This window comes from Esox lucius, chromosome 21 (assembly GCF_011004845.1).
Source record: "Esox lucius isolate fEsoLuc1 chromosome 21, fEsoLuc1.pri, whole genome shotgun sequence".
Classification (NCBI taxonomy): Eukaryota; Metazoa; Chordata; class Actinopteri; order Esociformes; family Esocidae; genus Esox; species Esox lucius.
Genome location: NC_047589.1, coordinates 27710674 through 27723807, shown reverse-complemented (window position 1 = coordinate 27723807; position 13134 = coordinate 27710674). Strand labels below are relative to the sequence as shown.

General features: G+C 46.4%; 1 protein-coding gene across 3 annotated transcripts in view; it reads left to right on the top strand.

Moving 5' to 3' along the window:
- The window catches only part of ctnnd2a (catenin (cadherin-associated protein), delta 2a), a 234032-nt gene that overhangs the window by 200785 nt on the left and 20113 nt on the right, over nucleotides 1–13134 (top strand). For all 3 annotated transcript variants that reach the window (XM_020042001.2, XM_020042000.2, XM_034289441.1), the window contains 2 exons: nucleotides 2373–2546; nucleotides 2926–3076. In XM_020042001.2, the coding sequence (XP_019897560.2) occupies nucleotides 2373–2546; nucleotides 2926–3076 (325 nt within the window). The remainder of the gene's footprint in view (nucleotides 1–2372; nucleotides 2547–2925; nucleotides 3077–13134) is intronic.

Genomic DNA, 13134 nt, shown 5'->3' with positions numbered 1-13134 from the left:
GTTTCAGCAAAGGACAAGGTTTTTTTATCCACAGCACTCAGGGCGGTTGTAGTGAGCCTTGTCGTTGCACACAGAGAATTGGGACATCTTGGGCACCAGCAGCTTGACAGTCTCTCTCTCTCCTCCCTGTCTTCATTTCCCGTTTTGATCCTCCCTTTCCTCCACCTACATAACACCCACTCCCATCCATGTTTCTCCACCTACATAACACCCACTCCCATCCCCTTTCCTCCACCTACATAACACCCACTCCCATCCCCTTTCCTCCACCTACATAACACCCACTCCCATCCCCTTTCCTCCACCTACATAACACCCACTCCCATCCATGTTTCTCCACCTACATAACACCCACTCCCATCCATGTTTCTCCACCTACATAACACCCACTCCCATCCCCTTTTCTCCACCTACATAACTCCCACTCCCATCCCCTTTTCTCCACCTACATAACACCCACTCCCATCCCCTTTTCTCCACCTACATAACACCCACTCCCATCCATGTTTCTCCACCTACATAACACCCACTCCCATCCCCTTTTCTCCACCTACATAACACCCACTCCCATCCCCTTTCCTCCACCTACATAACACCCACTCCCATCCCCTTTTCTCCACCTACATAACTCCCACTCCCATCCCCTTTCCTCCACCTACATAACACCCACTCCCATCCCCTTTCCTCCACCTACATAACACCCACTCCCATCCCCTTTTCTCCACCTACATAACACCCACTCCCATCCATGTTTCTCCACCTACATAACACCCACTCCCATCCCCTTTCCTCCACCTACATAACGCCCACTCCCATCCCCTTTTCTCCACCTACTTGACACCCACTCCCATCCCCTTTTCTCCACCTACATAACACCCACTCCCATCCATGTTTCTCCACCTACATAACACCCACTCCCATCCCTGTTTCTCCACCTACATAACTCCCACTCCCATCCCCTTTCCTCCACCTACATAACTCCCACTCCCATCCCCTTTTCTCCACCTACATAACTCCCACTCCCATCCCCTTTTCTCCACCTACATAACACCCACTCCCATCCCCTTTCCTCCACCTACATAACACCCACTCCCATCCCCTTTCCTCCACCTACATAACACCCACTCCCATCCCCTTTCCTCCACCTACATAACACCCACTCCCATCCCCTTTCCTCCACCTACATAACACCCACTCCCATCCATGTTTCTCCACCTACATAACACCCACTCCCATCCCCTTTTCTCCACCTACATAACACCCACTCCCATCCCTGTTTCTCCACCTACATAACTCCCACTCCCATCCCCTTTCCTCCACCTACATAACTCCCACTCCCATCCCCTTTTCTCCACCTACATAACTCCCACTCCCATCCCCTTTTCTCCACCTACATAACACCCACTCCCATCCCCCTTCCTCCACCTACATAACACCCACTCCCATCCATGTTTCTCCACCTACATAACACCCACTCCCATCCATGTTTCTCCACCTACATAACACCCACTCCCATCCCCTTTTCTCCACCTACATAACTCCCACTCCCATCCCCTTTTCTCCACCTACATAACACCCACTCCCATCCCCTTTTCTCCACCTACATAACACCCACTCCCATCCATGTTTCTCCACCTACATAACACCCACTCCCATCCCCTTTTCTCCACCTACATAACACCCACTCCCATCCCCTTTTCTCCACCTACATAACACCCACTCCCATCCCCTTTCCTCCACCTACATAACACCCACTCCCATCCCCTTTTCTCCACCTACATAACACCCACTCCCATCCATGTTTCTCCACCTACATAACACCCACTCCCATCCCCTTTTCTCCACCTACATAACACCCACTCCCATCCATGTTTCTCCACCTACATAACACCCACTCCCATCCCCTTTCCTCCACCTACATAACACCCACTCCCATCCCCTTTTCTCCACCTACATGACACCCACTCCCATCCCCTTTTCTCCACCTACATAACACCCACTCCCATCCATGTTTCTCCACCTACATAACACCCACTCCCATCCCCTTTCCTCCACCTACATAACACCCACTCCCATCCCCTTTTCTCCACCTACATGACACCCACTCCCATCCCCTTTTCTCCACCTACATAACTCCCACTCCCATCCCCTTTTCTCCACCTACATAACACCCACTCCCATCCCCTTTCCTCCACCTACATAACACCCACTCCCATCCCCTTTCCTCCACCTACATAACACCCACTCCCATCCATGTTTCTCCACCTACATAACACCCACTCCCATCCATGTTTCTCCACCTACATAACACCCACTCCCATCCCCTTTTCTCCACCTACATAACTCCCACTCCCATCCCCTTTTCTCAACAGTGGGATGGTGTAGGACCTCTCCCGGACACTGTGGACCCTCCCAAAGGAGTCCAGATGTTGTGGCATCCGTCCATAGTGAAGCCCTACCTGACCCTGCTGTCAGAGTGCTCCAACCCAGACACTCTGGAGGGAGCGGCGGGAGCCCTGCAGAACCTGGCTGCAGGCAGCTGGAAGGTATGTTCTCCAAGACCCCCACCCTTGGTTGTCTTTGTATTGGTTCACTAGTCTGTCTCCCCAGTGGTCCGTCAGTCTAACTCTTCCCTGTCTCCCCAGTGGTCCGTCAGTCTAACTCTTCCCTGTCTCCCCAGTGGTCCGTCAGTCTAACTCTTCCCTGTCTCCCCAGTGGTCCGTCAGTCTAACTCTTCCCTCTCTCTCCAGTGGTCCGTCAGTCTAACTCTTCCCTCTCTATCCAGTGGTCCGTCAGTCTAACTCGTCCCTCTCTCTCCAGTGGTCCGTCAGTCTAACTCGTCCCTCTCTCTCCAGTGGTCCGTCAGTCTAACTCTTCCCTCTCTCCCCAGTGGTCCGTCAGTCTAACTCGTCCCTCTCTCTCCAGTGGTCCGTCTACATCCGTGCTGCGGTGCGTAAGGAGAAGGGTCTTCCCATCTTGGTGGAGTTGTTGAGGATCGACAACGACCGCGTGGTGTGTGCTGTCGCTACGGCACTCAGGAATATGGCCCTGGATATAAGAAACAAAGAGCTGATAGGTAAGACACACACACACACACACACACTTAAAACTGCGTCAGCCGACTACCCGATGATTACTAGTTAGACTGCATCACCTCAGACCACCTGAGGGTTGTGACTGGAAATGATTCAGTGGAGGGGTCTTCAGTGGCGTCGGTGAGAGAAGCAGATCAAAGGAGTCAAATGGACTTTGAAACAGAGACTTTGATGGTGAATGTGAAGCGCACGGTTAATGACTGTACAGACCAACCTCAGAATAAAGTAATGGAGACTGGCTCATTACCACTTCATTGTGTGTGTGTGTGTGTGTGTGTGTGTGTGTGTGTGTCTGTTTTTGGGTGTGTGTGTGTGTGTCTCTCTGTCTGTGTGTGTTATGCCCTTGTATACCTGCACTCTCAATGACATCACTAACAGCCTGCTGATCTCTCCGTAATCATCTCTCATCTGGTTTCCATGGTAACCCATCTATCCTGTCATCTCGGGCTCGTTCCCTCAGTAGCCCCTGGGATTTCCCAAACATCACTGGTGCTTGGCAAGGAATGCCAATTGTTGCTTAGTGAGACATTGCAACAGTCGCTATTGCTTAGCCGGGCATTCTGATAGTTGTCAGTTTGATACTCAGAGAGTGACTGTGGATGTCTGTTTTTGAACCTCATCAACCATTGGACTTTCTGGGGTTTTATAAGGGATATAAATATGACTCTGATTCCAGATCAGTGATCAGCTACATCCTGTGTTAACTGTTAAGCCAGAAGCCATCAGTGAGCTTGTGAATGTAACAGAAAGACACGCTGCGTTGTTTTGGTCCATGACACTGGGCTGAATAATGTAATCACTCACAAATTCGCGAGAAAATCAATTCCAATTTGTTGAGCGGTTTCGTTTGAATACTCTTCTCAGTTATTCATCAGCGCTGTAACACACGGTTTACCTGCGGCTCACATTGGCCTCGCAGAGTCATTATAGTGAACCAGAGAGGGAGGGAGGAGAGAGAGAGAGAGAGGGAGAGGGAGGATGAGAGAGGGAGGAGGAGGGAGGGAGGGAGGGAGGATGAGAGAGAGAGAGAGAAAGAAAAGGTCTATAAGAGTGGTTGACTTTTTATGTGAGGGTATAAAAGTGACAGTAGATGTTATATGCCACATGAGATTCATTAATTTTAATGCTACAGTTAAACAAAAAATAAAGCCTACAGTTTGTACAGACTGATACTATATAGAATACATTTTATCGCCTTCAAACTACAAAAACACGAAAGGTTTATGCATTAAGAGTTGTGTTTTTCAGAGACATTGTGTTTCGTCCTACTCATATTTAAAACCCATTGATCTCCTTCAACCCATTCAAGTCTCTGTTGCTATACCAACGCTAAAGGGGAACGTCGCTGGATGTGGCATTGTTGTGGTCAAGCCTTGATGGAGCAGTAATGATTTTAGATTAACACTGGTAGAGACAATTACCTGTGATTCCCACAGCAAGAGGAGGACTGTTCTCCCTTATCACTGTCAGGTGGAATGTGGCTGGGAGGAAAGAGGAGAAAAGAGGAGATAGGAGGAGGGAACGAAATGAGGGGAGAGAGGGAAAAAGTGGAAGGGGGATGCACAGAGAACGAGGACAGAGACAAAGGGAGAAATGGAGTGGCGCAGAGGAAGAAAGATGAGCAGGAGGGTGTTTGTTTTATTTCATTCAGTCTGAAGCAGTGACATGGCTTAGTCTTATTGCTGATGTCACCCGGCATCATTTAACTGATCTGTCAGGTTTTTCTTCATACCCCATTCACCTCATCTCCCTGTTCTTCTGGCTGGTTTACATATTGCGTGGTTATGAGCCCATGAATAACATGGTGACATTACAATAACTGTCAGCAACGTTCCTTGCTACAGTTTACCCATAGTGCCAAAGAGAAGGCAGAGGAGTGGAGGGGTTTTCTCTCGTCTTGCTCTAGTGGTTACGGGGTAATGTTTGGTCCCCGTTGCCTGTCTGCCTGTCTGACTGTCTGCCTGTCTGACTGTCTGCCTGTCTGACTGGATCTCTTGCCTTCACTCTAATTAATTCAATTCAAAAAGAATGTATTTCTCTCTCTAACTCTCTCTCTTTCCATTTTTCTCCCATTCACTCTCTCCCTCTCTCTCTCTTTCTCTCTTCCTTGTTTGCTACCTCCCTTTACCTGGCCCTCGCCCAATCTCTCTTTTTTCTTCTCTTCCCTGTCTCTTTATATCTGTCCTGTCCCCCCTATCTCCATCCACGTCCCCCACTCACCCACTCTCCCCCTCACATTAGTTCATGTAGTCCTCTGTGGCGCCGCTCTTTGTGTCTCGGGATGATGACATCAGCGCTCGGGAGGGTTTCCACGGAAACGCAGGGAGGGTGCTGCAGGCGGCAATTAATTACAGTCTGCAGAGGAGTCATAGTCCTCAGGGCACAGACACACACACACACACACTTATATTCATAAAAAATATATAAATTTTTATTTTGCATGGACAAAACCCAAAGGTGTGCTAAATAAGAAACTAACTCGAGGGGTAAAGAGTGTGAGTGAGATGATCGGTTTGCTTCCGGCATACACTCTGGACTCAGGATTCCATTAGGCTCTCCATTAGCCAGCGCCAACAGCAGCTACCCGTCCTGGGGTCCGCGAGACTCATGCGCCGTCTTGGCGGGATTAGTCCCCTGTGTAAGGGTTACTTCACGTTCAATTTGCCGGTTACATTTCCTCTCTGGCGGCCTGACCTGCTCGTTCTCTCCGATCGGCTCGCGCGCCCCCGGAAACAACCTGTGACAACTAACAGTGACATCATTATTCCACTGCCGTGTCACTGTGGGAGGCAAAGAAAGGGGAAATGCTTTAAATGCTAATTTGGTTTACCATATTACATCCTTTATTATATCATATTCTATGGGCCACATATCATTTCGTTAACCCACCCTTGTCTCTTCGATTGTATTGTGAATGTGTAAGAGACAACGAAAGAGTGTGTGAGCTTGTCTGTGCATTCATGAGTGTGTGTGTGGGTTCTCATATGCACTCGCGTGCGTGCGTGCGTGTGTGTCTGGCACCTACTGGAGTCAGTGTTAATGGAGCAGCCACAGGTCTGCAGACGGGGAATATTTCAGCAGAAGAGCTTATCTTCTGTCACCTGGCCACATCAAAGCCAACCTCAGAGAGACAGATATTACAGGTGTGAAATCCTGCACTCGCCTAAACCACTATCTCTAATAGCCACAGGACCGTGATGGCAGTTTCCAATTTACCTTCGTTTGGAACCTCTTTTAAAACCAGCTTTGTTTTATCTTTGATGTCCCTTGGATTTCTCTCTTTTTTTCAATTTCCCTATCTTCTCAAGGAGAAGAATTGCCCACATTGCTGGCCATTTACTTGTCTCTGGTCTCCGTTTCTCCATTATTCCTCAGATACGTTAAGTCAGTGGTATATCTAGCTGGCCAATCAACCCTTCACAAAGTGACTTTTTTTTTTTTTTTTGAACCTGTGATGCAACATTTCATTCTCCACATGATAATAAAAGAGGTAGGTCAATAATTAAACAAATAATGAATTTGTGGTTTCACTGCCCCAACATCTGCACACTCTCAGTGTATTTTCAGCGTTTTAGTCAGGCTCCTGCGCTGGCCATGATCAGCATCTCCAAAGATCTGAGAAAAATCCCATGTATTATGTGGCTCATTTCATTGGTTTGGTTAAAGCCCTTCACTTGGTTCACTGTCGCTGAGTTCCACCTAATAGACTCAGCAACCCAGAGGACTGCTCGGCCCGAATTGAACACTATTTCCCTGACAGGGCGGTATTTATGGGTGTTCCTCAAGATTAAATTCTTCGGCCAACCCCACATAATGTGTTTATTACTGATGTTGGGCTTGCTGCTGATAACACACACTCAAACACCTTTATGCCTGTGACAGTGACATCTATACAACTCTTTAATCCACCTTCATTTGCTTTATTGATCTTCGCCAGCCTAATGATCCTCCACAATGTAATAATAATGATTATTATTCATGTTAGTTCTGTCTTTTTTTTCTCCTTCATGTAATTGGAACCAGTAACAGATTGTATTGTTCTAGTAATTTGCCCAATCCTGCTTAATAGCTGGGTACGATACAGACTGACATCCACCCAGAAGGAAGTAAAATAACCTGGTTGTTTGTGATATAGGAATTTAACCTTATTAGACATTTAGGAAAGGCCTAGTCCAGGCATTCAGTACCTGTGAACGTGGCAGGTGGTTCCTTGCTGACTCTCATCTGGTCTTTTTCCCGGTCTCTCTCTCTCTCTCTCTCTCTCTCTCTATCATTCCTTCCTTCCTTCCTTCCTTCCTTACCTTTCTGAAGAAATCACTGATATAATCAGACCTGAAGTGGGGGAGAGGAAGCTTAACAGGGAAGCTTGGATAATTACAGTCCATTTCATTTCAATAACACTCTGTTTTCTGTCAGCAAACAAATGCACACTCACGTACACACACACACACACACACACACACACAGACCCACACACACACACAGACATATTCAGGGTTTGCTATCTTTGTGGGGACCCCAAGAGTTACATTAAAGATGCAGACTGGAACTTTTGTGGTTGACTACATGTTTTTTTAAAGCTCCCATTTTCAAAGGGTTAAAGGGTGTGGTTGTGTGATGACATGGGGCACATATTAGCGTTGTAAATGGGGCTCGACAGGACCCCCATTTACAACCCGTGAGGACAACATGCAAGTCTAAACATAACTCTGACCCTAAACCTAATCACTCAACCTAATTGTTACCCTAACTACATTTGTAACTTGTACTCTAAGCCAAGTACATATTATCTTCTACACATATTTGCTTAAGGTCTAATTTGTTTTGTTTTACTGCCCGTGCATTGATTGGCATGGCCTAATGCCTGCAGGCATAGTAAAACCTTTATACACACCCCAACACGCACACACACACTTACACACACATTGTAAATACTTCATACACACACCAACACACACATTGTAAATACTTTATTCACACAAATCAAATGGGAATGTTCGAATAGGATCCAGATAAATCTCAAAATGTCCTTGTGCATGTGGATGTTCGGAGGGTGGAGGCTTTCGCTTCCATCTGCTAACAGCTGAGCCGCCAACAACCGCTTCTAGCATGTTCTCCACTGGCCTGCGGCCACAGTGTATCTGAGACTGTCCAAGCTTCTTCTACGAGAGCCTGCTCTGTGTAGCGCTGGAAAGGGGGCAGGTCATTTCAGGAATTATCACCCCCATCTAGCCTCCCCCAGAACGATGACATCTGTCATATTAGGCAGACCAGAGAACACGTTGACATCCGAGTAAAACCAGGCCCCTCTCACTGTCGAGAAGGCATGTGCACATCTGCATATGAGCAGCAACTATTAAAAACGTGTGCGACAAATGCCGTTATATTAAAACTCAGGGTGAGGAATACAGAACAGATCAAGTTCCTTGCTAAAAGCAATGTCCCAATAAGCTCTCTCAGAAGGGAAGGTGTCTGGGTTAACCTTTCGGGAAAACACTACTCTTTGGCCAAAGGTTCACATGAATAATTAAATGGTTTAATGAATATGTATGCATATTATACATTCTGATATTATTACAATATTAAAATTAAAACTTAGAAATTTGCATAGGCTCTTGATGAATTCGTGCTCCTCATTGAAGCTGCAAAAGTGGCTGTTCAACCGTAACACGAGGCAGCTGATCAGAACAGATAAAAATTAATGATATTTTCTCTAGTTGGTGTTAAAAAGCAAAAACAAAAACAAAAGTTCTCTTCATCCTAACTCCCCTTGAAACCAACTCTTGTTCGCGGTGTTCCATCGTGACAGACTCCTCCAATAACCACGCAGGGTTCCGTCACATGGGCCTCAGAAAGAGATGCTGGCAGTGTTGCCAGATGGGGACATTTGATGGCGTTCGGGGCAAAAATATGCTTGGGCGGGTCGATTTACATAATGTATGGGTGGCTTTTGTTTTTGTGCCGAACACTGTCAATGAAATCCGGCAACCCTGGTCACTGGCTCACTTTGTCCCTCCGTCCTTGTCCAGCTGAGCACCAGTCCAGTGCTCTCCGTGTCGTCACCAAAGTCCAGCCGGTCCAACCGAACTCGAAAGGCAACCGCATGTGGCCCATATTTCGACTGTCCCTCCTCCTGGAGCCCAGGATATTGTTGTGGTCGTCCTCGCAAGACAGTGGGACGTTCCTCCACCACACGTCCTCAAGCAGGGAGTTTTGACATCCTTGAGCTTCTTCCATTGGTTTAGGACCACCCCCTGAATTACACATTTTTCGACTCTGGAAGATAAAATCCTGTGCGGTGTGTTTACGCTGAGATGTTTTCTCTCCACCGGGGATTATCGGATTTATTCCGGCGTCAGCCTCCACTGCATCTCCCAGAAAGCACGGCACGTTTTGTCTGTGCCTTCTAGGCCGGACCTTTTCAGAAAAGGAACACATGTTTTCGATAACGAGCTCCTCCCTGGTGTGGAGCTGGACGCCGGCATCTTACATCGGCACTGAGTTTGGTGACGCCATGTCAGCCGCGGGTGCTCTGGCAAAGCTGTTTCAGCCACTGGATGACAGCTTGGATGAAGTTTGCGGCACGCGGTGGGCAGACTTTTCTTATGTCGACCCAGATAACTTGGAAACTTGGAGACCGGAGACGGTCTGTACATTGGGTGTGATGTACAGTAAGGCGTAGGGAGTTAGACTTCCTGCGGTATGCTAATCGTTATACGCTGTGATGACAAAAGTCCCCAAAAAACTGTTTTAAACGGTGGACTCAATGCTACTTATCAATTCTAATGTCTGTAAACATTCTCAGACGAGCGAGCTAGATATCTCCATAGGTGGATCTGGGTTATTGTGAGAATAAGGGCACCTCTCCATGATTCAGGTTCTATGCTGTTGATCAGGCAGTGGCGATATGTATGAGGATGCAGAACTGTGGCCTTGTGGCTCTCAAAGTCCAGTGAGTGACAACGTCTGATCCCACTTGCCTTGATAGGGAAAAATAAATGTTGTCTGTCCCTTTAAGCGTGAAATGACTCTCCTCAAGGGAAACTGTCCAGTGGTTCCGTTTCCGTGGTTATAGGCCACAGGATGTGGTCAGTCGTACGCCATCAGACGGGGCTGAATGGCCACCTGAACAGTCAGCAGGTCTGAAACCTATTATTCTACCTCGCTCCTGAGGTGAAGAGAGGTTTTATCAACTCAGAACATTTTACATATCGACGGGTTTCCAAAGAAAAAGGCATTTTAGTTGCGGCGTATTTCAAGAATAGTAGCAGCAGAATTGTCGACACTGTGGTGCATTTTCTCGGATCTCAGGAGGAGATAAAATGTTTTTCTCCTGAAGCACTTTAGTGTTTGGGGCATTTCTGAAGGCTCTCTCTGGGGTCTGGAATGGTTTCCATTCATGTTGTGGCAGCTGATGCCTGCACTTCAGTGAATCTGGTCAGACACAAACACACACACACATACACACTGTTAGAATTTTGTGGAAGACAAAATATTCTTTCCATTTAATATCCTCCCTAACCTTAACACTAACCAAACTCAAACCATAGCTTTACCCCTAAACTTAACTCTAAGCCCTCACACTAAACCTACTCACTAAACCCATTTGAAACTTTTTGTCAAAACATTGCCAGTTATCCTTGTGGGGGCTGACAAAATGAAGGTCATATTTAAAAACAAATGTACTATCCCTGTGGGGATTTTCAGTCACTACCAGGTAACTAATAGCTGAATATACACACATACTATAACACACGCTTAATTATAATTTCAAATATAACTTTAAATAAAATCACTCTTTTGTTTTAATTGAGCCTTCTGTTGCAGTGAGGACGGGGGGGGGGTAATCAGAGACTAGAGAATGAATCTAACCCCCCCCCCCCCCCACACACACACACACACACACACACGCACACACAGAACAATTGTGCGCATGCAGAAATACAGAAGCAGTTGAACAGTCACTTTGGATTGCATTAATTTCATCATGCTGTTGCATGTCTAGAATATCTACAGAAGCCCCAACAGTCTCTACAATTAGTCCGAGACAGGAGGGGATACACACATATGCTTACCCAACCACACACACACATACACACATGCACACACACCACAGACTAAGGCTGTGCGGACAGGAATGTTGGATCTTTGGTTAAGGCCCTGACTTAGTCTCCAAAGGTTGTGATTTCTGATGCATTTAGATTCACACACGCAGCCACAGGGATTGGACGGGAAAACACTGTCCAACTGGACCTCTGCAGTAAGCTTTCAGAGACATGGTGAAAATGAAAAGAAACAAACCCATACTCTATCTCTCACTGTCCCTCTGACCTGCCTCTATTTCTCTATCTGCCTCTGTCTTTCTCTTCTCTCTCTTTATGTCTCTTCACTCTTTTCTCTCCATTCTCTTTCACCCTCCCCCTGAATAGTTGTCTGATGTGACAGTTTATTTGAGCGTGTCAGTGTACCTCAGTTTCTGGTTCCCCCAGCAGGTTGTTTCCAGCTGTTACAGGTGCAGACATAAACCAGGTTGAACACCTCCTCTCTCCCTGTCTGGTTGTAGTCTGTGACGCGACTTGGCCTCGGCCCTTATGTCTTCCTATGCTAACATTATGTACGAGTCTTATAACTGTATTTTCCCTGGTTCAGTTACTCCCATTGGTTTCAGAGAGAAAAGGTGACCTATTATATTGTTTGATTTAAAGGGATATTGGCAAAATGTCCTTTGAGTTTTTTACTTATCCGGAGACAGATTACCTAACTGATACCACTGACTCTTCGTGCGGTTTGATGGAGGTTGAAGGTATTTTTCTGGAAGTCTACTGGATCAGCTAGCATTAGCACGGTCCTCGAAAGCTCATTTCATAAACTTCCGTTCTCATAATATCCCTTTAATAGCTTCTTCTGAAGTACAGAGAAGTCTGATGATCCTATTTATTACACAGGACACCAATCAAGGAATGTTCTGCTGTGAAACTATTTCCCTCATCTGTCTTCCCTCATTTCTTTCTCTCCATTCTCTTTACTACAACCCTTCCATCTTTCTCTCTATTTGTCATAATTTTTCACTATTTTTCATCCTCTCACTCCCACTGTCTCCAGTCACCCACCAAATGTGGCCAGTAAAGCAGGTTCCCCCAGGATAAAGAGCTTTAGTCAGTCTTAGTATTGTCCTCTCAGTGAAGACACTCTCTTCAGCCTGCCAGGACAAGATAAGACTTTACCAATTAACTCACCGGACCGCTTGGTTTTAATAAGATGTGGTGCTTAGGAAACAGCCTGTGTGTGTGTGTGTGTGTCTGCTTGAATGTGTGTGTTGCTGCTTCATGTAGTATATGATTTGGGAGGTTTTTGAGCGCTTTGCATGACACAGCAGGATTAAAACGCATTACCATTCGCAGCGGTGAATTGCAGGAATAACCCGGTGTGATACGTGAGCTCCAGCCTCTGAAGTTAGGGAAAACCAGTTCTTTTTCCGACACAACTGATTGGTGCCGCTGCAGAGAGGGAAATACACGACGTGATGTTAGTCCTGTGAAACTGAACCAGTGACGGGCATTTTAACTTTTCCCATTTCCTGTGTATCTATCTCCATGGACAGCTGACATATTTTCTAGAGGGGCTTCGTCAGTCTGAAGGAGCAGCACTTCACCAGGGTGTCAGCTCTATTATTTACATGTCATGTTTATCATTCATCAGTGATGGAACATCTTTAGGAGTCATCACGCAAAGATGTCCGCCTCCTGATATGTGTCATTGTGACATTATGTGAAATCATGAAGAGTTGCCAGTTGAGCATTTAAGACTTGTTCTTTCCTTCCTTATTCTTCTCTGTTGTTCCATTAGTTTCTCAATCCAGCTCAGTTTTTTCTCCCATTCTGACAGCTCAGGATTCTTAATTACTCCCACTTTATCTTCATTCTCTCCATCTCTCTTTTCTTTTAATGTCAGACTCTTCCCTTCATTTCCTCCCGTCCACATCAATCTCTTCTTCCAAATACCAGATGAGTCATAATATATTGACTTCAGCACAGTACTG